Raw genomic sequence first — 26,378 nt, forward strand, 5'->3', positions numbered from 1 at the left:
AAAATGAGTTAAGATGTTTAGTAAGTGTGGTTGAGGACGTGTGGGACAGTAAGCGCTCTCCTCCACTGTGGTGAACACATACATAAATAAGTATAGTTTAGAAAACAATGGTACACTTTGGGAAAGTTCTTAGTATTACCAGTAAAGTTCAACATACTAAGACTCAACAATATTACCCCTGGGTATAAATTTAAAACTTTTGCAGCTGGGGGCGCCTGGGTGGCTCAGTAGGTTAAGTGGCCGACTTCGGCTCAGGTCATGATCTCACTGCTCTTGAGTTCCAGCCCTGCGTCAGGCTTTGTGCTGACACCTCAGAGCCTGGAGCCTGCTTTGGATTCTGTGTCTCCCTCTGTCTCTGCTCCTCCCCTACTCACAGTCTGTCTCTCTCAAAAATAAATAAACATTAAAAAAATTTTTTTTACACCTGAAAATATAAAAATATTCATACTAAATTTCCCCATAAGAGACAATAAATGGAAAAAAACCAAATGACTGTCAACAATAAAATGGAAAATGGATAAATTCTTTAAACCAACTCTTCATTTCGGCTAGGGTCATGATCCCAGGGTCATGGGATTGAGCCCTGTTTTGGGCGCTAGACCGAGCATGGAGCCTGCTTAAAATTCTCTCTCTCCCTCTGCCCTTCTCCCACCTTGTGCTCTCTCCCTCTAAAATAAAAAATAAATTAAAAAAATAAAAATAAAAAAGTAAACTATACACAAATTTTTATTATACTTTTAAATATATATTTTATAATAAATTAATTTTCTAGAAGGTTGAGGTTTTCAAGACATAATTTTTTTTTGAAAAAGTAATATACTTATGCAATCCAAAAGTCAAAACTATACAAAACATACAGAAGCCTCATTCCCATTTTTAGTAGATAGGTAACCATTTTTATAAGTTTCTTATTTATAAAACACCAATCACACAGCAAAAAAAAAAAAAAAAAAAAAATAGGGAACTGCTTATACAGTTATTAACTACAGAGTTACTAAGTTATGGTCTTAACTAAGCCCAGTCTTCTAGTGTTTCCACATTCATTTGCAAGCAATACAAATTACCCACTCCCACACTGACTTATGCAAAATCTAGCATTCTAATTAGGTCATTCTGTACCTTGCATTTTTTAAACTATATATCCTGCCAATCTCTCCACAATTAATATAGTTGGAAAGTCTATTCTTTTATTCTCTCCCCCACCTCAGCTGCAGTTTCCATTGCATATTTATTCAACTAATCCCCTATTACTGGACACTTGAGGTATTTCTAATCTTCTACTATAACAATGTTTCATTTTGTACTTATGCAGGCATACCTGTCAGGTATTTTTCTAGAAATGGGATTTCCACATCAAGAGTAAACGTATTTGTGATTTTGGGAAACATTACCGAATGCCCCTCCACAGGGGCTATATCATTTTGCATTCCTACCAGCAATGTATGAGAACACCTATCTCCTTCTAATTTCACCACAAAACACGGTATCAAACATCTGGATGTTTTAACAATCTGATAGGTTAAGAACTGGTACCTTAGTTTCACTGTGAATTCCTTTTATTATGAATGAGAATGAACACCTTTTTATTTGTTTGAAGATCATTTTAATTTCCTTTTTCACACATATCTATTGCCCATTTTTCTATCGGGTTATCTTTTCTTCTTTCTAGAAGCTCTTCCCATATTAAAGAGATTACCCCTTTGTCTTTAACAGGCATTACCAATATTTTCCCCCTCCAATTTATCATCTGTCTTTTGATTTTGCTTAAGGTAAAACACAATGATTTCAAATAAAGCATATACGTAACAAAACTGATCAGCAATTTGAGTTAGGATAGAGGTCAATTTTCCAGAATGTAAAAAAAAATTTTTTTGCCCCCAGAATTACATAATCTTTGTAGACATGGAATTTGAATTTATTTTCTAAATTGCTGGCTCACACTGCTTCATTAAGTAGCTTCCTTACAAAAAGAAAACCTCTTGGGGCACACTGGGTAGCTCAGTCAGTTAAACATCTGACTTTTGATTTCAGCTCAGGTCATGATCTCATGGTTCATGAGTTTGAGCCCCACATGGGGCTCCACGCTGACAGTGTGGAGCCTGCTTAGGATTCTTTCTCTTTCCCTCTCTCTCTGCCTCTCCCCCACTTGTGCGTGTGCATGTTCTCTCTCTCTCAAAATATCTAAATAAACTTAAAAAAAAAAAAGAAAAAACATCTCAATTGTTAGCTTTCTGAAGTGGGAAGACAAATTTTTATTCGAAAAGATGATGAAGTGCATATGCAACTGTATCTATATATGCATGCTGGCTGTGAGGCAATAGAGCATAGGAAGAGAGTGGAATGGGAGATTAAAGGGTTGAGTAAGGAAGAAAGGTAAACACAGTGAGATGGACAATATGATTGAATACGAAATATGGAGAGAGAGAGAGTTCCAGACTAGTAAAGATGTCGAAGAGCATCCACAAAATTCAGGGATAATGAAGAGAACAATACCATGTTATCATATAGCACCTGATTCAGGCTAAATATGGTAAATATACCTTAACCACTGAATAAATAACTGATTACCTATTCCGTACATGGGATAGTGCCAAAAATCACAGGAGTTACAATTTACTTAGGAAAGCAAGCCATTTAATTGCAAAAAGGTAATAAATATAGAAGTTTAAAAATAGAGCAACACACCAAAGCAACTATTTTCTTGTTAGGACACAAAAAGAACCATAACATTTAAATTCAATGAGTCTTAAGCATGATGATAAAAGACTATGGAAAACATAAGACATTTAAAGAAAAAACTTTAGATCTTTAGACAGATCTAAAACCAAAACTACTTTTATGTAGACAGGTCTAAAAACAATAACCTTATCTCTTGTTTTTTTTTCAAAATCAGTACGGCCACTGGGCATTTTACAAACTTTTTTATAAGGTGTGTGATTCAGAAGTCCAAGCTGGTTAGGCAGAGAAAGATCTTCCAGGATGAGTTTTTCAGACCTTGAGAGATTAGAGGTATAATCAGAATTTTCACTTGGACTAACACTAGAGAAAAAAGAAAAATACATTTTAATTCCTAGATGATTTAAGTATTCACTCCAATTTCTATACATCAAATAAGAAAACAGAAAGAAAAGCACCTGAAGTGCTGCTGGAAATCACATTCAGTTCTGAACTTAAGGCAATGTCACAACTAAATTTCTTAATAAAGTGTAATTAGTTTTAAACTAGAGGCTCTATACGCTAGAATTACTTAAGATTCAAAAAAAGAGTCAAAATAATAAAAGATTAACCCCGAAACATATATTTTATACTGAGTCCTAATATAGTAAAAGTATCAACTTAATGTACAAACACTTCCCTAATATTTCTACTTTTTCCTGGATGAGCACTGGGTGTTGTATGGAAACCAATTTGACAATAAATTTCATATATTGAAAAAAAACCCAAAAAACCAAGGGTTACATTAAAAATTACAGAAAATTGGGGTGCCTGGGTGGATCAGTCGGTTAAGTGTCTGACTTCGGCTCAGGTCATGCTCTCGCAATCTGTGAGTTCCAGACCTGTGTCAGGCTCTGTGCTGACAACTTAGAGCCTGGAGCCTGCTTCAGATTCTGTGTCTCCCTCTCTCTCTGCCCCTCCCCTGCTCTTGCTCTGTCTCTCTCTCTCTCTCTCTCAAAAATAAATATTTTTTAAAAATTACAGAAAAACTATTTCCTATTGTAAATATTATTAGAAGCAAAATATATAATAATGAAATTCATACATTTTACATTCATAAAGTCATATTCTAAAGTCTACATATGATTTTACTTACTTACCTGGATAACTCTTCCCCTAAACTCTGCAAACTCCATTCCGTTATCTTCAGTTCATGTCTTAAAGAAGCAACATTTGCAAGCAAACTTTCTTCTTCATGGTCTTTATTACAGTAGTCTGATGAACTAGATTCCATTTCTTAAAAAATGAAATGAATTTCTTGTACCTTGATGGAAAGAATCTGTGGTGTCAGTCAAAATACTCTCACAATAATAGAATTTAACTCATTATTTTTCTGTTTTCTCAAATGATGTGCAATCTTTCACAGTAATTTAAAACAAAACAAAACAAAACCCCAGTAACAAGGAATTTCTCTGCACTGTAAAGCCATGCAAATGGAAAGTTCAATAGAATTTCAGTGAGTCAATTTTTTATTATATACCGGGTCTAGTTATTCTAGTCCCCCTTCTCCAAGCACATTTAATCTTTCTAACAATTGTGTGCATTAAGTACTTTTATTCTACGTTAAAGATGAACTAAGAATATGACAAATTAAATAATTTACTCAAGGTCATACAAACTGTCAATGGTAGAAACAAGATTTGAACCGAAGTCATCAGGATCCAAAGACCTTTTAATTATGTTGCACTGTAATTTCTAACTTATTATAAATCAATTTCAATATGAGCTGTTTGAACTTACATGCTCAAGTTACAAGGTCCGGAAACCTGATAAAAATGGTATCATTATAATCATTCATATTTTCTTAAAAGCAATTTATTACCAAGTAAAGTTTAACTCCTTCTCCTATTTAAAATGGTTATAAGGTTTAAAAAACACACACAGTCACATCACAACCATAAGGATCAAAATGACATTTAGCAAGTTAACTCATAGAAATACATGAAGAAAAGCTTTTCTTTCTTCAACTGATGACGATCTCTGGAGTTGTGAAATTCTCTACTAAATAACCTTTGCAAATAAAAAATCATAACTAAGGGCCACATTTTGTTATTAATAATTAATACATAAAATCATTGCTTCAAAGTATATATTAGTAACTAATATAATAAAAACTAAGGCTTTAAAATCTTTACTACTCCTGTAGATCTTTCTGCATCTTAAAATTACATTCTTCTTTCAAATCCCATTTACCTTTGTCATTGTAGCATCTCTCTCTCATTACCCTTCTAGAATTCTGACCACATCCCAAGCTCCAAAAGGTTAGGAGTCCTGTGTATTATGTTCAGGACTGTAAGGCACTTGCAGAAGTTCAGTATGTTCGGTGAATAAATGATGACTCCCTAATTGCCCTTCTTTCCTTTCATTGAGCCAAAATAGTTTGGTAAATTTACTTCCCACTCAAAATTTCTCAGATGTAAGGAGGAAGATTAAAAAGAAAACCCTCACCTTATTGTTAGAAACTGTGGCAGGAAATTAAATGAGACGCTATGTCATCGCAGAGAAGATGTTTCTTTTTTCCCCTTTCGTTTGCACAAATTTGTTTCTGCTTAAGTGAGAAGACTCTCCCATACAAAAGTCAGTGGATCAGGTCCCCATTGTGCTCTATCTTTTCAACATCTCTAGCCTCCTACAGGATGGTGAAGGAAAAAAGGGTACAGACAATTTGGGTAAATTCTAAAATGCCATTCAATATTACGTTTCAACTAAATCAGGTTTTGGGTCCAACATCTGTGTATTTTAATGTAACAATTCCCTAACACTTCAGTACCAACGAATATATTTGCTTTTTAACTTTTTTTCTTATTAGAGCATTTACTGTCAAAGATTTTTTTTCTTCCCTCCAACTTACAGTAGTTATAAAAGTCTATTCTCACACACGTGGCAAAGTATTTTTGGCCCTAATAACGTGTTTGTAGCTTTACGCACGCATACCCATCAACACCGAAGAACAAGGTGTTCTTTATAAACTTTGCAAGTAATAGGATGGGTTGTAGTCTTAAAAGATTCCTCATTTGGCAAGGAGATCAGAGATTTATGTTGTATTGTCCTGTTATCAACTACTCTCAATTTGACAGAATTAATCCTACATTCATCTGGAAGCAGCAGAGAAAAACTAACCCTAACCCTCCCCGATTTCTCAAGTAAAACACAACCCTGCAGAGCAGTCAGCGCAGTAAGGGTGAAAACGAAGCGCTTTCGAGGGTGCTGGGAGGGAAAGGAACGTAACTCCAGGTAGGCCTGTTTCTACCCTCCAAGGAGCAGTCACCACCCAAGCCGTAGTTGGGAGACAGACCCACCTGACAACAGCGCACACCGCGCTCTCATCCGCGTTCGGAAGCCTAAGACCCTCTACAGAGCTCGGGGCGTGTAAGCAACAAACACTTCACGCGGAGAACAAACGAACCACAGCCGCACGGAGTTCGAACCGCCGCGGGAGCCGTTGGGGACACGCCTCCCGGGCCTCAGACCCGCCCCCTGCGCAGGCTCTGCGTGAGGTGACGCCACGACGCGGGGTCGATCGGGGATAGTGATCAGCGAGCGCATCCAAGCCCGCTCGCTCCGAACTACATTTCCCACAATTACTTCTAAGACGCCCATTGGTGTGGGGGAAGCCATGGGAACCTGCCGCTCGAGTGTGAGGCGGGGCGCGCTCACGCCGGGCTTGAGGGGGCCGAGGCCGAGGCGGGTGCGGAAAAGGACTGCTGGCCCCGCCCCTCGGTCCCTACCCTTTGGAGGCCGGTGTTTCCCGCTCTGAGGGATCCTGTGCCGCCGTCGTGGCCACCACCTGGGGTTGCTTCAGGCTTCAGGCTTCAGGTTTCCCTGCCAACCACGAGGAGTCCAGGGAGGAAAAGCGGAGCCTAGGTGCCAGTAACGCACACCTCCCGCGTCTCTTCTAGCCCAAGATCGCCCCGGCAGGGATGGGCGTCAAGATCTGGCTGCCCTTCCCGGTGCTCCTCCTGGCCATTCTGTACCCAGTGCTGCTGCCGGTGGCTGCCGCCTTCACTCCCTCCTTAGACAGCGACTTCACGTTTACCCTTCCGGCCGGCCAGAAGGAGTGTTTCTACCAGCCCATGCCCCTGAAGGCCTCGCTGGAGATTGAGTACCAAGTAAGTGCGGAGAGTGAGCCAGCCTCCTTTATCCTAGCTACACCGTCTTCGCCTCTCACCCTCTTAGAAACTTCTTGTGGACTGCCGGGGTGGTGAACAGGGGAGGGCCGCCTGGGTGGCCTGCCAGCTCGGCGCAGGCGCACGAGGCTTGGTTCTCCTGGGGCCGGGGACCGAGAAGTTAGGCGGGACCTGGAATTCACTACCCGCCTTCTCCTCTTTCCTCTGGTCGGAAAGAGGCCAATACTGGTGATCTCGGTGGTTTCCCTCTTTGTTTCATAATTCACCCATCGCCTTGCTAACCAGCACATGCTCCGAATACTGGGAATTTCGCAATACAGGACTGATAACACGTTCTTCTTCGTCATTGGAGGAGATGATGACACTTGTTTTGTTACCCCCACCACGCTCACCCAATTCCGGTATTATAAATGTTCACTGTCATTGCTTCAGCTAAGGATTTTTGAATTGTGAACATGTGATTATCACTAAATCCGATTTTGGAATATTTTGAAAGGAGCTATTGATGTATTTAAGGGTACATTTCCTTCTCAGATATTTATTTTTAAGCCAGGTAATATCTAATTGTATATTAAAACTTTATAACCTTTTGTTCAGTATTGTAAGCATTTCTCCCATTGTTTTCTTTTTAGTATCTGCATAATAATATGTAGGGATTTGCCTTAATTGATGTAGTCATCGTGGTAGAGGATAATTTCTTAGAAGAAATCTTGTTAGTTCAACACAGCTAATTTTGATGTTTCTAGATAGCACTGCAAAAAAAGATGCATTGGTGTGGTTCGCCTTTTAATTTTTCACAAATTACTTAATTTATAATAAGATGTTAATTTTTTTAAGTTGATGTAAAGAATCTTTTCAACAACAGTTACTGTCACGTATAGAGCAAAATAAAAAGTTATGTAGAATTTATATCGGAAGGAACTTTAGAATTAAATTATAGATACTTAAGGAAAGCAATAGCGCAGTATCTAAGGTTACATAGTGAGCAAAACTGAGACTAGAACGCAACATCTATTGATTACCAGTGTGGTTCAAAAGTTCATTTACCATGTGCCAGTAATTGGCGAGGGTCGGGGGTGGGGGGATGTGGGAGGAGTGTGGACGAGAAGACCCACGATGACACGGACAAAAAAAAAAAAAGTTCCTGTTTTCAGGGATCTTATTATTTAAGGGACACTGGCCAATAAATAGGTAATTTCAATAAAGTATTGTTAAGTGCTGTAGAGAAGAGCCACTTCTCTGGGGTTTCAGAAAAGAATTCTGGAGAAAATAAATTTGAATCTAAAAAGATGCTTAAGTGAGACAAGAATGCAAGGAAGGAGGGGCAATTCAGGAAAAGGAACAAAACGAATAGTATATGCATAGTATGTTTTGTTGGTGGGCAGTATGTGGACACAAGTGCTGGGTCTTTATTAGACTTTAAAACTGTAAAGTCTAGGGTGCAAGTAGAAGGAAAAGAGATTGGAGGTGTCAGAAGGCTGGATGGATCAGGATCATGAATCTTAACCCAACGCGGGCCATGAAGCCATACAGGCATGGCTTTGCCCTTGTTCTGTACAAGGGCCATTGAAGATACAAGCAGCATGGTAACAGTCAAAACTGTTTTTCAGATAGGTCACTGGGTACAGTGTGGAAGATGGATTTAAGGAGGGCGAAATTAGAGGCAAGGAAACCAACGGGGGGTTAGTGAAATAATCCAGGTAAGAAAACAATTTGTCTTATTCAAAAATTCCTTAGTATTAATCCAAGTATTAGGGAGGAAATGTATATTAACTACTGACCTCTTGTGATTATCATATAAGACTTCTAGAGATAAAATGCCTGGTTTGAAATCTTGACTCTGTCACTTAGTACCTATGTGATTTTGAACAAGTTACTTAACCTCTCACTTGTAAAATAGAGATAATAGTAATTACCTCATAGAGTTGATTTGAAAAAAAATGTAAATAATTGTTCATAGGTCATTCCTGACACATAGTAAATAGGCACTGAATGTTAGTTTTTTTCTACATTTACACTTCCTGAGTTAAATAGCTAGCTTCATTTAGCTTTACACTTTCCATCTTTAGTCACTCTTAAAGGGACTGTTCCCCCACTGCATTCCCCCTAAACAATATAGTTGTTCTTGGGTAGGGGGGGAGGAAAATCATTTAATGTCTGTAGTCCTAGACAATGTTGGAGGACTTTCTAGGATAAGGGATAATCTTCAACTTTTTGTGTGCATTTTCCAACTCCATGATTAATATTCCAATAACAATAAGCTACTGCTTTTTGTTTTCATTTTTAAAATATCAGAGAACAGACATTGCAGACATTGCCTTTGGGTTACTGTGACATATTGAAAAATTTTAACCATTTCTTACTTTTCAAGGTTAAGAGGATACTTCTAAAATAATTGACCACACCCACATTATATTATTAAGTTCTTAAAAACTTTTTAATGATTTTTTTAAGCTTATTTATTTTATATAAAGTACCAGTGTGAGAGGGGGAGAGAGAGAATCCCAAGCAGGCTCTTCACTGTCAGCACGGAGCCCCACAAGGGGCTCAAACCCACAAACCGTGAGATCATGACCCCAGCCAAAGTCAGATGCTTAACTGAATAAGCCACCCAGGACACCCCAGTTCTTTAAAAAAAAAAAAAAAAAAAAAAATTATGTTTATTTATTTTTGAGAGAGAGAGAGACACAGAGTGTGAGCAGGGGACGGTCAGAGAAAAAGGGAGGCACAGAATCCAAAGCAGGCTCCAGGCTCTGAGCTGTCAGCACAGAACCCAACACGGGCCTCGAACTCACAAACTGTGAGATCATGGCCTGAGCCGACGTTGGCGGCTTAACCGACTGAGCCACCCAGGCGCCCCAAGGACACCCCAGTTCTTAAAATTTTTAAATGTCAATACACATATCTTATGACTAAAATAGATCATTCATTTAACTTTTTAAATCATTGCTGAGTGCTTAATTTGTGTGAGCACTATGCTAAGCGCTATGGATACAATGATGAGTAAAAAAATAGTGCATGTTCTCATACTCATACAATCTAGTGTGGAAACAGGAATCAAATTGTTACATAAGTGTAAATTGTAACTCTAATGAAGGTAAGTATATACAGCTATGAGAGTATTTAATGGGAGGACTTAATTTCATCTGGAAATTGAGAGAAGACATTCCAGTTTTTTCTCTTTCTTTCTTTCTTTCTTTCTTTTCTTTCTTTTTTTTTTTTTTTGAGAGAGAGAGAGTGTGCGCACGCAAGTTGAGGAGGGGCAGAGAGAGAATGAGACACAGAATCCAAACAGGGCTCCAGGCTCTGAGCTGTCAGCACAGAGTCCCACCCGGGGCTTCAACGCAGGGCTCCACCCCACAAACCATGAGAGCATGACCTGAGCTGAAGTTGGATGCTTAACCAACTGAGCCACCCCGGCTCCTCCGGAGAAGACATTTTAGAAGTAGAGTTCAGATCTATAGAAAAATCAGTTTTATTAGGCATAAAAGGAGTGAGCGGAACAAGGCGATTGGTAAAAAGAATACATGTGCCACGTATTGAGGAAGAAGACAGAAGAAAGCCTTCCTTATAGGAACCGAACGACTGTTAAAGCAACAGCACAGACTAGGGAAAGTGGCACTAATCTTTCAGTGAAATCATCAGGAAGTTTAGTTTCAGATTATTATTTTTTTAAATAAATATTTTACATCTTAAAATTGTATTTTATGTATTTTTAAGTATATTCTGTATTCTTAAATATCATTTTAAACAATTTCATTAAGCCTGACAGTCACTACCAATAATCTCTTTTAAACTTTGTTTTACTGAAATCTTTGTTTAGTTTTATTAGATCTCTTATTTTCTGATTTAATGGGTATCTTTTTTTAGTTTTTTAGAGGATGATTCTTTGAATAATTCTTTTAAAATACTTTAAGTCCTTGGACATCTAAAAATGTACTTACTTTTTGCTTTCACTTTATCAAATATTTTTTTTTAATTGGGATCATTCAAGACATGGCTTCATTATGGTTTTTTGCATCTAGTATTATAGATAAGAATTCTGATGCCAATCTCAATTTTAAAGTTTATTTATTTTTGAGAGAGAGAGTTAGCATGAGAGAACGAGTGTGAGAGGGTCAGACAGAGAGAATCCCAGGCAGCCTCTGTGTTGACGAGGGGCTCAGTCTCACAACCATCAGATCATGACCTGAGTAGAAATCAAGAGTTAGACGCTTAACAGAATGAGCCATCCAGGTGCCCCCATCCCCCAGTTCTTCTTATTTTGCAGTTCTCTACTACTTATCATTGGAAGTTTCTAGATTGTTCTTTTTAAATCCTTTGGGAAAGTCAGTAGGATTTTTACTCTTTTTTTCATTTATCCTGCTTCACCTCTATTAGTCCCTTCCAGTCTACAAAGATTTTTATCTTTTGAAGCAAAAATTTTTGTTCTGTTATTTAATGATTTCCTCCCTTCATTTCTCTTGGTTGTCTTCTTTGAAATGCTTGTTAGGTATTTGAAATCTTTAGCTCTGTTCTTCATGAATGATCTTAAAATTTCCCTCATACTTTTCATCTCTATTTTTTCACCTTGTTCTGAGAATTCTGTGGTTCCTTCCAGTTTGCTGATTTTTAGTCTCTATCCATATTTATTCTGCTATCATAGCATTTGTTAAATAAATTTTGGCAACATTTTTTAATCTTTTTAAGAGCTTATTTTTCATACTAGGAACCTCATTTTTTATGGGTTACACATTCCTGAATTTCTCTGAGGATGTATATTCATATGAGGAAACATTTTAAAGTCTGTGTATATTAACTATTTTTTCAGAACTTAATCCTCTCAGAAAAACCAATAACATGAAAAATGGGGCATTGATTTCTTTTTTTTTTTTTTTTTTAAGTTTATTTATTTTGAGAGAGAGATATTGAGAGTGCAAGATGGGGAGGGGCAGAGAGAGGGAGAAAGAATCCCATGCTGTCAGCACAGAGCCTGATGCGGGGCTCAAACCCACCAACTGGGAGATCATGACCTAAGCTGAAATCGAGTCAGATGCTTAACTGACTGAGCCACCCAGGTCCTCCGTGGGGCACTGATTTCGACAAATGTGTCTCTAGTCTGTTTCAGTGAGAATGTTGAGATTGATAGCTATTGGTTTCCAGTGTTGTTATGGAATATTTATATCATTATATATATTCTTCATTTTATTGGGATGTAAAGAAGAAAAAGAATTCTGTATATTTAGCTAGCCATTTGAAACTACTACTGTTGATCAGTAAGTAGAGCACAGGAATAGGTAATTTTTTATATCATTCCATTAAAGCCACCAGAAAAAATAATAAACAAAATAGAGTGAAATAAGAAAAAGATTAGCTATTGGAGGCAGATTGCTGAGTTCAAGTTTTGACCATGCCATTCATTTGCTGTATCACCTTGGGGAAATTATTTCTGTATGCCTCACTTTTTTGTTTGTTTTCTGTTTGTTGGGTTGATTGGTTCTTCTATTTATGTCTTGATGATAATAATAAGACCTGCTTCTTAGAATTGTTGTGAGGAAATTAAACCACATGAAGCACTTAAAACAATGTGTGGCATACACTCTAATTGTTAGCTATCATCGTCATCAGGACATTTTGGGATTGTAAAGGAACAGATTGTGTTCTTTGACCAGTAAACAAACAACCTAGTTGGAATATTCAGTTCATATTGGGGAATAATAGGTGAATACACTTAAGTCAGTTGGGGTCAGATCATGGAAGTTTTGAGTTCTGTGCTAAGAAATAGCTAATTATTATTTTATTGAAGATAAACAGAAAAGTTACATAAGTGTGCCCTAAATTACCTAGGTAAGGTCTATCATTTGAACTCCCTTCGTGTTTCTTTCCACTCTACAGGGCCTCTCAACCAAGGCACCATTTTAGGAAGATTATTTCAGTAATATTTATAAGACCTAAATTTAGATGCTGGCAACATGAATTGGTAAGAAAGTTCCAAAAATGAATGGAAATGAATGGAATTGAATGGATGGTCTTTCTGCTCTTTCCTAGCCCTTACATGCATCTTGTTGACTTTCTTACCTCTCTAGGTTTAGAAAGAAAATCATTTCATCACATGATCTACTTCATATATTTTTTATTCTATATATAATGTGTTCTTCTCTTTTGTGCTTTTCTACAGGTCTTAGATGGAGCGGGATTAGATATTGATTTCCATCTTGCCTCTCCACAAGGAAGAACCTTAGTTTTTGAACAAAGAAAATCAGATGGAGTTCACACGTAAGTAGTAATCCCTTAGTTGAGTTTCTTGGGCTGAATAATACCAATGGGCTATCTGCAAGGCAGGGAAATTTAGCACATTTGATGATACTAAACATTAGTATTAAATGATTCCATATGAACATTTTAAGCAGTCTTTGAGAGTGGTCTAGTATAAACTAAAATGTCTTCCTTTAACTTTTTTCCCTTTTTTTAGGCATATTGTATTAATCCTAACTAATTTCTTTCTTTGCTTTGGTTAAATAGGATGAATGTGCCCTAGGTGTTGAATTCAGTCTGTTGTGGAATTTTAAACCTGTTTTTCTAGCTAGCACAACCTTTCCATTTTAAGTTACTGTTTAGGTATATAGTTTTGGGTTTTTTTTTTTTTTTTTATAGTTCTTAGGCTATAGTTTTTTTTTTAGCTGTTGGCTATATCATATTTGTCCACTGTTCCTTTGCTTAAAAAAACAAGTACAGTGATGCCTGGGTGGCTCAGTCAGTTAAGCATCCAGCTCTTATGATCTCACAGTCATGAGAACGAGCCCCTCATCAGGCTCTGCAGTGGCAGCATGGAGCCTGCTTAAGATTCTGCCCCTCCCCTGCTTGTACTCAGTCTCTTCCTCTTTCTCTCAAAAAAAAAAAAGTATAGTATGTCTTTGTACGTATGTGTTGTATATGTATGCCTCTTACTAAGGCCTCATTCTTCTTAGATAATTAGAAGATATGATAATAAAAGATCTGACCATAGGAAGCCAGAAAGGAAGAAAATAACTTGTTACAAATTTAGAGTTTAACAAAAGGCTATATATGCTCTCTTACATCTCACTTCTCTTTGTTCATATCTTGTGTGTTTCCCTCTTCCATTCTATTATTCTACTGCAGCACTTTGTTTACTCATTGCATTAAAACTAAATTGTGAGTTTGCAGTTAGAAGAAAAGCAAGTACAGTCTAATGTTTGCCATAAACTAGGCTTTGCATTTTATATGCTTCTAAATTAATCATTCTAGCTCATTATGAGAGATTCCTTGATTCCTCAATTCTCATTTTACAGACAAGGAGGCTCAGAGAAGTTAATTAAGTCTGCAGGGATACACATTTATTAAGAGGAAGCAGGATAGGGGCCCCTGGGTTGCTCAGTATGTTCAGCATCTGACACTCGATTTCGGTTCAGGTCATGATCTCACATTTCTCGTGGAATCAAGCCTGAAGTCTAGCTCTGTGATGGCAGTGCGTATCCTGCTTGGGATTCTCTCTCTCCCTCTCTGCCCCTTCCCTGTTCAAGTGCTGTATGCCCACACACTTGCAGGGCTCTCTCTCTCTCAAAATAAGTAAAAACTTAAAAAAATATATTAAGAAGTTAATATAACTAAAGATAAACTTTTGTTTAAATCTAATTTTTAGAAGGTAGGTTTGAAATTTGGTGTAGTGATTAAGAGGGAGTTGTACAGCCTGGTTTTAAATACTGGTTTCACTGTTCACTAGCTGTGTAACTTTCATTAACTTACTCTAGTGCTCTATGCCTCAATTTCTTTTTTTTTTTTATTTTAACTTGTTTTACTTTTTATTTTTTTAAGTTTTCATCCAAATTAGTTAGCATATAGTGCAACAATGATTTCAGGAGTAGATTCTTTAGTGCCCCTTACCCATTTAGCCCATCCCCCTCCCACAACCCCTCGTGTAACCCTCAGTTTGTTCTCCATATTTATGAGTCTCTTCTGTTTTGTCCCCCTCCCTATTTTTATATTATTTTTGTTTCCCTTATGTTCATGTTTTGTCTCTTAAAGTCCTCATGAATGAAGTCATACAATTTTTGTCTTTCTCTAATTTCACTTAGCATAATACCCTCCAGTTCCATCCACATAGTCGTAAATGGCAATATTTCATTCTTTTTGATTGCCGAGTAATACTCCATTGTGTGTGTGTGTGTGTGTGTGTGTGTGTGTGTGTGTGTGTGTGTGTGTGTATCTCACATCTTCTTTATCCATTCATCCATCGATGAACATTTGGGCTCTTTTCATACTTTGGCTATTGTTGATAGTGCTGCTATAAACATGGGGTGCATGTGTCCCTTCGAAACAGCACACCTGTATCCCTTGGATAAATGCCTAGTAGTGCAATTGCTGGGTCATAGGGTAGTTCTATTTTTAGTTTTTTGAGGAATCTCCATACTGTTTTCCAGAGTGGCTGCACCAGCTTGCATTCCCATCAGTTTCTTTATTGCTAAAATGATCATGATAAATGTTAAGTTGGTAAAACGACAGAAAAAGTAATAACATGTACCTCAGAGGACTGTGGTGAATAAAAAAAAATTAATACATATAAAGCGCTTAGAACAGTGGCCTGGCATATCTAAAGAACTCAATAAATGTGAACTTTTATAAACTCAGTCTTTTCTCCCAATGGTTTAATGAGAGGTAATTCTGTACAAGAAAGCAAGATACCTTTTCTTCCTAACAGTTCATTTTAATTTATTCCTAAAGGAAAGGAGGAAATTGGAGGAAAAAAATGGCAGAAATTCTACATATTTTCTATAGTCTCAAATTTAAAGATAAGTTACACTTTTAGTTTCTGTTCATAACTATCAAAGAAAAAGCATAGTTCCCAGTTTATCAATCTAAACTGACTTTTTAAATTACTATTTCTGTATTAATGGTTTATACAAAGATTTTTCCTGAGCTCTGCATAGGTAAAGTGCCATTTTAAAAAGCATTTTAGAGGCACCTGGGTGGCTCAGTCAGTTGCGTGTCTGACTTTGGCTCAGGTCATGATCTCACAGTTTGTAGGTTCAAGCCCCACGTCAGGCTCTGTGCTGACAGCTCAGATCCTGGAGCCTGCTTCAGATTCTCTGTCTTCCTCTCCAGTTATACTCTTATGTCTCTCTCTCTTTCAAAAATAAAGATTTAAAAAATTTAAAAAATAAATCAGTTTTGGGACGCCTGGGTGGCTCAGTTAAGCGGCCGACTTCGGCTCAGGTCATGATATCGCGGTCCGTGAGATGGAGCCCCGCGTCAGGCTCTGTGCTGACAGCTCAGAGCCTGGAGCCTGTTTCAGATTCTGTGTCTCCCTCTCTCTGACCCTCCCCCGTTCATGCTCTCTCTCTGTCTCAAAAATAAATAAACATTAAAAAAAAAAAAAATAAAGCAGTTTAATAAAATTTAAAAATTTAATAAAAAATTAAAACTTTAAAATTTAGAAATATATATAAAAATCTAAAAATTAAATAAAAATAAAAAATAAGAGTATTGTTATTGAAAAGAGTATTATAGTTGAGATATTCTTCCCCCTCATTCATTCATAGACGTATTTAGTATTTACTATCAATTACCACATACACTGGTTAACAAAGACGAATAATTGGGGGCTCCTGGGTGGCTTAGTCGGTTGAGCGTCCGACTTCGGCTCAGGTCATGATCTCACAGCTCGTGAGTTCGAGCCCCGCGTCGGTCTCTGTGCTGACAGCTCAGAGTCTGGAGGCTGCTTTAGACTCTGTGTCTCCCTCTCTCTCTGCCCCTAACCCACTCGCATTCTGTCTCTGTCTCTCTCAAAAATAAACATTAAAAAATTAAAAAAAAATACGAATAATTGTAATAGCTAGTACTTGCATAGTGCTATGTGCCAGAAATTTTCTAAGCATTGTATAGTAGAAAGCAAGAATTGTTTGTTTTGGGTTTTTTTTGGAACACTGCTTTTTTTCTTTTATTAGAGTTTATTCATTTGTTTTGAGAGAGAGAAAGAGAGCACAAGTGGGAAAGGAACAGAGAGGAGAGAAAATTCCAAGCAGGCTTCTTGCCATCAGCACAGGGCCCAACATGGGGCTCAAACACACCAACCATGGGATCATGATCTGAGCTGAGATCAAGAGTCAGACACTTAACTGACAGCCACCCAGATGCCCAGAAAGCAAGAATTTTGATCTATCCTGCCTCCTCTAATTTTTTTTTAATGTTTACTCATTTTGAGAAAGAGAGAGCAGTGGGGAGGGGCAGAGACACGGAGAGAGGATCCCAAGCAGGCTCCACACTGCTAGCACAGAGCCCATGAGATCATGACCTGAGCTGAAATCAAGAGTTGGACGCTCAACCAACTGAGCCACCCAGGTGCCCCTAGCTATATTAACTTTTTTAAGGCAACTAAAATAGCTGTTATGACACTGAAATAGTTTTTTTGTTAAATCCTTAAAACAAATAATGTCCTTCCAGAAGGCAGGGTTAGGAAAAATGTCTCCAGAGCTACAAACACCTTAAGTAACAGCTATTGGCTGGCACTTTTGGGAATGAGAAATTTTGTGTGTGTGTGTATGTATTTTTCTAGACAACTGAATTAATACCACCCTAACTTACATGAGAACTTACTAATTTTGGATGACTTATGTTCTTTATTCTAATTGGAAGGAAAATTAACTGCATTTCTTATTTGGTAATATTTTGTATCATTTGTAGTAATAAAGTTCCTTTCTACTAAGAGTAATTAACACAGATTTAGAAAGAGATTAGTATAGGAATGACTATAAAGTAGTAAACATCTTTTTTTTTCATACACATGCATAAGTTCATACATGTCAGTGCTTCTCAAACGTTTTTCATTTTTACCCTTGTCCCCATGCACCCTTTCTAGACTTTTATGCCTCATCATCCCGTGAAATTTTAGAACCAATTTTTTTACCTGTGTCTTTATCTGTACACGTAAAAAGAGTAGGTACAGAAAGCTTCCCCTTTTTATCCATTTCAGGGTTAAAAGTGGCTAAATAAAGTTGAGTTAAATAAAATAAAGACTAAACAAAATTAAGAGTTACACTAAAAAGTGATTAACATTGAATTATACTTTACAAATAGTCATAACATTTTTTTCCTTTTAAAATTGTTCCCCACTGTATTTGCCAGTATTCTTCAAGCTTCTTCCAAAGGTTAAATACATCCTCAAAGACAAAGGTTTGTCATGGCTGAGGAGATCGCAAAGAATGCAGACAGGCTCTGAACAGTATTACAGAAAAGAAAGATCAATTAACTCGAGAGTCAAAACCAAACTTCGTCTATGCGTATGACAGGCTTATGTGATCATAGGCAAGTATTTTATGTGAACCTTATTTTACTTACCTTGAAAAGGTCAATTATGCCTAACTTCCAAATATGATGGTAAGGATTAAAAGAGATAGAATATGTGAAAGCAGTGTGCATTTTTTATTGGGGGGTAGATAAGCATTTAGTATTTTTTATGTATAGTATATATGTTAAAATCCAGTCAAATTACTGAGTACTTATCTCTTATGCTTCAAGTTGGAAACAGGTGGAAGAGATGGGGACTGACTTAAAAAGAGGAGAACCACATGCTGTAGTGACAAGGCTATAGAAAATGATACACGTACCTCAGTTTAAGCAATCCATTGTATTGGAAATAAGAAAATTTCAGAATCATTTAAACCAACCTTCTCCATGAACCAGTCACAACAAAAACTAAAACTCAGTTTCAGTGGTTTTTGTGGCCGGCACTAGTAAATGTCATTAGCCTATGCAGTATTTTTCTTGTTAAAGTTTAAAAAAAAAATAGGAAGCCACTTTGCTAAAGTAACTGTGCCCAGGCCAATTATCTTGAATGTGAAGCTAATGAGACCAAGATTAAAAGTATAAGTCAGATGTGAGTGGCATTTACACAGTAAAGGGTAATGCCACTGACAGTAAAGCTCTGGTTGTTGGCTACTGACCTCATCCTAACCTTTGTAAAGTATGTTATAAAAACATTCTTAATCTGTAGGAGGCCTGGAAGAAAAGCATTTGGAACAACCCATCACTACTTTTGAAAACAAAACTCACGTTAGAGTTATCTCAATTGAAGGGGAGGTTTGTGGTCTTATTTGCATACAAATTGACTCATAAGTTACTTTTAATAGTGTGTAAATATTAAAGATCATTTTGAGGTATCATGTATCTATGTTTTTAATCTTATCCTTTTCCAAAAATTAGGTCAAGACCTTTTACCATAATTTCCTGAGCCAATGCCAAGCACATGGATATTAACAAGTTACCTCTTTCCCAAGAAATTATAAATTATCTTTCAATACTAAGCTGTCAGCAAACTGTCCAATTACTAACGTAAACCATGTTATTTCTTTTTCTATCTATAGGAATTTTTTCTTTGATCCTAAATAGAAGTACAGATAACTGAAGACATACACTTTTTTTAACACAGGATAGAGACTGAAGACGGTGACTACATGTTCTGCTTTGATAATACATTCAGCACCATTTCTGAGAAGGTGATTTTCTTTGAATTAATCCTGGATAATATGGGAGAACAGATGCAAGAACAAGAGGACTGGAAGAAATATATTACTGGCACAGACATGTTGGATATGAAACTGGAAGATATCCTGGTCAGTATGATCTTTTAATAAATAAAAATTATCCACAGGCCTGACTATGTGATAGGCACAGAAATAAGCATTTTCTCTGCATCATCTCAGGTAATCTTTACTTATGAACTCTGAGGACTATTTATCTCCATCTTTCCAATGAGGAAATTGTGCTTTAGGGAGCTTAAGTAATCTTTCTTTCATATAACTAGAGAGGAGGGAAATAGAATTTGAACATAAGCTCTTAACTCTGAAACTCTCTTAGAATATTCACAAACAGAAGAATGTAATGATCTATAGTGTACTTGCACATAGAATAAAAGTGAGTAATTTGTAAACCCTTAAGATGTAGAGGCATTTTCCTCACAGCATGGTTTTTATAACATGAAATTTGATATTACTTGGTTAATTTGGGAACACTGTTTAAATTACTCAGACCAGGCCTAGCAGTCACCAGAAACTAGGACTACATTCAGGAGTAAAAACTCTTAGAATATGGCTTCTTTGTTTGAATTTCTTTATACTTTTATCATTAACATGCATAGTGAAATGTACATGTTACTATTTGTTAATAATAGTACTAGCGATAGGGGGAATAGGCCAGTACTTTCAGCCACAGATAGATGTAATCAAATCATAGAATTTACTGAGTGATATTTGTAAATAACATATATAGCTGTATGATAGAAACTCCTGCAGGAAAACTAACATGGTTTTGCAAATTGAAACTGTGTAACCTCTAATACTTTTATAACCTAACTTTTTTTTCTTCTTATAATACGGTATTTTGATCACTTGAGGTTTATTAGGAAAGCAACTATCAAATTATAGAAGAGACCTATTATATGTAGATCAGTTAGCTTACGAAGTTGGAAAATTAAACAATCGTGTATGTGTGACTCTTAGTAACTGAGCTCTCAGAGCCTTGGTTTTCTCACTTGCCAAATGGAGAGAATACCTCTAGAGTTGTTGTGAGGATGAAATATGATCTAGCATGTATAGAAGTGCTTTAAATGGTGTCTGGTACAAAAAAATGTTAGTTTTCTTAGCTCTTCCACGAGTGTTACTAAGAATACAAACTGAAAGGATTAAGTTTGATTGGTATGAATTTTTACCATAACAGTTTTTTATCTCACCATTTCCCATAGATATATATTTAAAATCTCAATCATATTAACTTATTGTTCCATTTTTATTTTGCCAACAAGAACAGTAGTACTTACATTATTCTTATTAGTACTTCACTGCATTCTCAGGAGATTGAATTCATTCACATGGTTAAACAAAATGACCAGCAAGTTCAGACTTAAATATGGTTTAAGTACTTGTAAGTCCTTTTTAAAGAAAAATAAAATGTCTTTCAGCTTTACTTCCCCAAAATTTAGTTTCATAACAGCAAACTTTAATAAATAATTTTGTGTTTGAGTATCATTTCTATAACATTGAAAAGAATTATGCATGATCTTTTTATTTGGGGATCTGAATTCTTTATTTTTCTAGACAATATTTGCATTACTAGGTTACCATTCTTTACAAATAGGCCTAAATGATAAATACTACACTTTGTAGTTTTGTAGGTTTAGCAGAAGAGTCTGAAATTTTGAGTATAGTTTTTGCTTAAATGAGGACCTTAAGCAAAATGACTATCCAGGAAAGTCTGTTTCTAGTATTTTCTTATTTTTGCCGTAAGTACAGTTGACTGTTGAACAATCTGCAATTGAACTGTGCCATCTACTTACACACAGATTTTCTTTAGTAAGTGGAATGTAGTACTGTATATGCATTTTCTCTTATGATTTTCTGAGTAACGTTTTCTTCTCTCTAGCTTACTTTATTATAAAAATACAGTATATAATACATATAACAAAAAGTGTGCTGATTGTTTAGGTTATCAGTAAGGCTTCTGGTCAACAGTTGGCTATTAGTGGTTAAGTTTTTAGGAAATCTAAAGATTTACATGGAATTTTAACTGTGCAGGGCATTGGCATCTCTAACCCCCATGTTGTTCAAGGGTCAACTATGACATCATTTCAAACCTCAATTTTATCTTCTATTCATATAGCCCTTTTATAGTTTTCAAATCACTTCTCACCAAGACCCTACTATAAAAATACGTTTTTCAGAATATGTACAATTTAGAGTGCATCTTAGTAATAAGCTTTTACAAATGTGATCTTGGAACATTTTTTAAAAAATAGATTTGCTTATACTTTGGGATGTATAATATACATATCAAAAATTGGAATATTTTCTAATTTCACTACATTTTCTGAGATAAAAACATTGGGTGTTTTGCTAGACACTACACTGGGCCAGACTAACATTCAAAGAAGAAAATATAAACCCACAGTGCATTATATAAAGACAAGTACCTGAACACTGTTATCAGTTAGGTTTTTTAAAAACTTAGTTTATTTTCTTATGGTTGTGAGGGCTGAGAAAGAGGTAATGTATGTAAAACCCCTGGTACTATACCATTCAAATAGATTTTCACATTATTTATTTTCAATTTACAGTAGCTTTGCTCCTCTGTTAAATAACTATTTATAAAAAAATAATTTAAATAAACCAGGAGAACTGTTACATAAACTTACAGAGATCTTTAGGTAATCCAAGTAGCACCTGTCCCTTAATTGTTTGGATATAAAACTAATATGAATGTCAGGGTACTGTGAATCACATGTTTAAATTGGCTTAAATTTACTGAGCATTCTTTTATAGTAAAATTATTTTATTTATCTCCAGGAATCCATCAACAGTATCAAGGCCAGACTAAGCAAAAGCGGTCACATCCAGACTCTGCTTAGAGCATTTGAAGCTCGTGATCGAAATATCCAAGAAAGCAACTTTGATAGAGTCAATTTCTGGTCTATGGTTAACTTAGTGGTAATGGTGGTAGTGTCAGCCATTCAAGTTTATATGCTGAAGAGTCTATTTGAAGATAAGAGGAAAAGTAGAACTTAAAACTTTAAACTAGACTACTTAACATAAAAAAGAGAGATGGAAAAATGTAATATACCTTACAGTTAAAGTCCAAGACCATTAATAGTCTTTTCAAAAAAGATTTTCAGGTATTACCACAAGCGTGAAGCAAGTATAATTTTAATGTGAAAGGAAAGTCTTCACTTTCATCTGTGCAAGTAGTCTTATTGCTTCAGTTGTACTTAAATATATAACAAATATTTTGCAGAGTATAGGTATAATTGAATGAAGCCATATTAATAACAGCATTTTCCTAAGTTTGAAAAACTTTTGCAAATGTCATAGGTGATTTAAATAAATGAGCTTTGGGCCCAAATGCAACACCAAACAATGTTTTTAAAAGATTCTCTTACCTAGAAGTTTCTTTGTAAATTTGGCAAATACAAATTAATACAGGTTTTCAATATATTGAAGTTTCTTTGTATATGCGGCAATTATAAATTAACTGTGTAAGTTTCCAGTATATTAAGTTATAAATCACCTGAGAATTACCTAATCATAGATTGGAATAATCTTTAGAAAACAAAAACTCAACTTTTCTTTTTACATATGTATCTCTCCTATAATGTAAATAGACACATAGCTGTGAAAAACAGATTTGTGAGACTTTTATAACCAAATATATTTCAATTTAAAATATTAACAAAAAGTATTAGTTTTATAGACTTAGCTTACAGTCCCCAAAGGCCAATATTTTCATAATTCTTAAATTGCTCAGTCATTATTAAAATTCGGAAAAATTTTCTCCTTGAAATGAAATAGCTCAGTCTCCATAGGGACACATTTTGTCTAGTCCTTAACTAAGATCTAGAATTTTGAAATTAAATGTGACAAAAAATACTTTTATATTACCTATCAGCAGTGTTATGTTAATTTTAACATGATTATTGACTTGGATAATACATTATTACCAACAGTTGTGAAGGAAAATATTGCTTTAAAAATCTGGGCCTAACATAAATAAAGATCTCTTTTTCTGAGTTCTTAAAATCAACAACAAAAAAAATAACAAAATCAATAAAGAAGAATTTGAGTAAGCTTGAGAACATCTGATCAAAATTAAGTTCACTTAAATAAACTAAGTATCTAGAATCTGATTGGTTCACTAATGACCCTATCCTAAATAATAATCAGACTAAATGCTAGTTAATTGTAGAAACTATACTTGGCCATGGCTTTTATTGTTTTACAGTTGTTTTATTGTTTTGAATTGTCTTTTATAAGTATTCAGGTATATTTTATGAAACAAACTCTACTGTAAGATTTAGCACTGGGTAAACATATTACAACTTTTATTATAACTTTCATTAAATTACTTTTCTGATCACTTTATTTATTGACATTCAAGTAAGGATTGAAAGCCTACAGAATCCCAAATTTAGAGTTGATATGTGAATAACTTTATATAAAGTCTCTGACATCCTTGCTTATTGGGTCTATGGAGTCTTACTCGTATACTAGTAATTTAGCTACATTAAGTAGAATTTTTAGGTTTTATCGATTTGTAATACTGGTTAAGACAAATGAGTTAGAAACAATCAGCTTACAAGTTTGAATATAGCACCCCTCTGTACATTAGTACTGCTTGAATTCTTAAGCAATGATATCAAGAGAATGGTTTATTAATTTACAGTCAGAGTGGTACAAAAAGATTTATTTCCCTCCTTCTTATGCCTTTGGGAGAACAAAGGTTAGATATCCGTACTCTGAAGCTTTTTAAAAATGAGGATTGATTACCTTAACTGACCCAAGGAAATGCTTTTATGTGTCCAGGAGTAGCACCTGAAATACAGGCAAAACAAGGGCCAATAATTGCCTATGAAGTCCCATTCCCCCCTTCTGTTAAACTCAAAATGAGAAGCAAACTTACCATACTATACCTAATAAAACAGTGCAGATATAAACTACTGCATCTTTTCTATAAAACTGTGATTAAGAATTCTACCTCTGGCTGGCTACTGTACTGTACTGATTCCTTACTTAACAATGAATTTGTTACATCATCTACGTATGATTCATGCCACTGATTTTAAACCTGTGATTCAGTAACTTCTTACCTTATAATGGCCTTATTTGGAAAACAAAGAATTTAGGAATACTGAGGACAATTTTATTTTTATAGGCACAAAATGAAGAGTGGGATTAAGAATGTTACTTGTATTAACCAAAAAAAGTATAATCAGTGAACAAAGAACTAAATTCTTTGGCATACAGATTATCTGCCTCGTGTGGTTTTTTAAATGTCAGTATTAAATTTTGAAATTAAAATTATGCTAAAATTAAGCTATCACATAATGGCTGATTTTGTCTTTGGTGTTTAGTTACATAAACTCTTAAAATACTGTAATATTTAAGGCCTAGAGTTTTATTCTCATTTGCATTTGGGTCATTAATGATATGCTATTCTTTCAAGGTATAGAAGGTAAAGAAGTGGTTGAAATAGGAAGGAAATATATTACAAATTGAAATGTAATTTTGTTAAGTAGGTTTATCCTTCTTAAGCATTGTTATTATGTCTTAAAATTAACAAAAATTGAGTACCTATAATTGTATGCCTCCCGAAATAAAAATTCTTTATCTGAAATTTAAAAAATGATTCAGCATGTAATAGCTTTTCATCTGAAGTGTAATACATAATCATTGTTGCTCAAATTGCTTTATAGTTGTTAACAGCCTTATTAAAAGAGCAATGAATACTATGCTGAATATACATAATAAAAATTACAGTCAAAGGAAATTTTACTTATCTGTCATTGTCAATGCTAAGCCTTAAAACCTTCATTGATCTCATACTTGGCCTTGTGTGCTCTCCCTTCCATTTGAAAACCCATAGTTCTCTGCACTTCCTATTATATGTCATTCTGCCTTGCAATGGATTTCCATTTATATGTGTTCTTATTCATCTGTTGCCCAAACATGCATTGTAACTATAAGGTGCTCAAAACACAGAGGGGGGAAAAAAGAGCCAAAGGTCATCACTTCTGAAAGTTTGGAATGCTACATAAGCACCCAAGGTGCTTGTTCCACTCCTCTAACCCAACCCCAGAAATTGATTGCTTAGGTCTATAATAGGGCTCAAGAATCTTAATTTTTAACCAACACAGCTTGGGATTGTGGTATCCATTATCCCTGGACCATTTGCTAACTGAGGGATCTTGAGAAATCAAACTTCCTTTGAGTCTATTTCTTTGTCTATAGAAACATTTTAGGTAGCATCTTAAATCTTGGTTAAAATCACATAAGAGTCCAATGCTTGGTGGAAATTAGTTTGTTATTGGTATTTCCTTACCATCCAGACAAGACACTCTTCCCCTCCAAGCTGATAGAATTCCTTAGGCACCTTTCTGCTTCTGCACTGCCATCACTTTCAGGTGTCTGGGTTTCTGGAAGGTTTGTGTCATTACAAACTAGAGCTAGACTACACTTTACTGTATGTCTGGGAAAAGGGCATAGAATAAAGAATCCACACCTAAGACGATGTTACATGAAAGATAGAACACTGAGATGGGACTCTGTATCCTGTATCTGAAAGAAAAAAGCAAGAAAATGCCAAGCAGGGAAAAATTTAGAGGTCTTCAATGACCATGAGTCAACAGCAAAATGAAGAATCTGTTACCAACACTCCCACTCCTGGAAGTTCTCAAGTGGCAATAATGATCAGATGTCAAAGGGTTCATTTCTACACTGGATAACAAGTGGAAGGAGGGACTAATAAACCTAATGTTTCTACCCTACCTTTACTTCAATTCCAAAAGGACTAGTACTGCTAGGGCAAAGCTGAAAGAAAAGGCAACAGCTTAAAAAGACACATTTTGTTCTATTTTGCTGGATTTTGCTTGGTATTCAAAACCAAATTGGAAACAAAAAAACACAATACTGCTGACAATCACACTCCAAAGAAAATCACGTTTAGGTATAAATCTTAGCAAATCCTGTACAAGATCTGTATGCTGAAAATTATCAAAAGTTG

General features: G+C 35.7%; 2 protein-coding genes across 9 annotated transcripts in view; one reads left to right on the forward strand and one right to left on the reverse strand.

Annotated features, from left to right (window-relative positions):
* CCDC18 (coiled-coil domain containing 18) overlaps positions 1-6,143 on the reverse strand; it is a 107,672-nt gene extending 101,529 nt beyond the window's left edge. For 3 of the 7 annotated variants that reach the window (XM_060623487.2, XM_060623490.2, XM_060623485.2), the window contains exons 1-4: positions 6,015-6,143; positions 5,164-5,344; positions 3,816-3,979; positions 2,865-3,039 (exon numbers count right to left, since the gene is read on the reverse strand). In XM_060623487.2, coding sequence (XP_060479470.2) covers positions 2,865-3,039; positions 3,816-3,949 — 309 coding nt within the window. In that variant the 5' untranslated portion in view covers positions 3,950-3,979; positions 5,164-5,344; positions 6,015-6,143. The remainder of the gene's footprint in view (positions 1-2,864; positions 3,040-3,815; positions 3,980-5,163; positions 5,345-6,014) is intronic. The other 4 variants (XM_060623486.2, XM_060623488.2, XM_060623489.2 and 1 more) reach the window with 4 other exon arrangements.
* Positions 6,144-6,395: 252 nt separating this feature from the next.
* TMED5 (transmembrane p24 trafficking protein 5) lies at positions 6,396-25,150 on the forward strand. Of its 2 annotated transcripts, XM_060623494.2 has the most exons (6): positions 6,396-6,824; positions 13,000-13,097; positions 19,264-19,447; position 21,438; positions 21,523-21,576; positions 22,172-22,287. In XM_060623494.2, exons 1-6 carry the CDS (start codon positions 6,636-6,638, stop codon positions 22,231-22,233), a joined length of 588 nt encoding a protein of 195 aa, XP_060479477.1. In that variant the 5' UTR covers positions 6,396-6,635; the 3' UTR covers positions 22,234-22,287. The 2 variants fall into 2 exon arrangements, with proteins under 2 accessions (XP_060479477.1, XP_060479476.1); XM_060623493.2 differs by lacking the exons at position 21,438; positions 21,523-21,576 and having other exon boundaries at positions 6,404-6,824; positions 22,172-25,150.
* Positions 25,151-26,378: the final 1,228 nt, after the last annotated feature.

Source organism: Panthera onca, chromosome C1 (assembly GCF_046562875.1).
Source record: "Panthera onca isolate mPanOnc1 chromosome C1, mPanOnc1 haplotype 2, whole genome shotgun sequence".
Lineage (NCBI taxonomy): Eukaryota > Metazoa > Chordata > Mammalia > Carnivora > Felidae > Panthera > Panthera onca.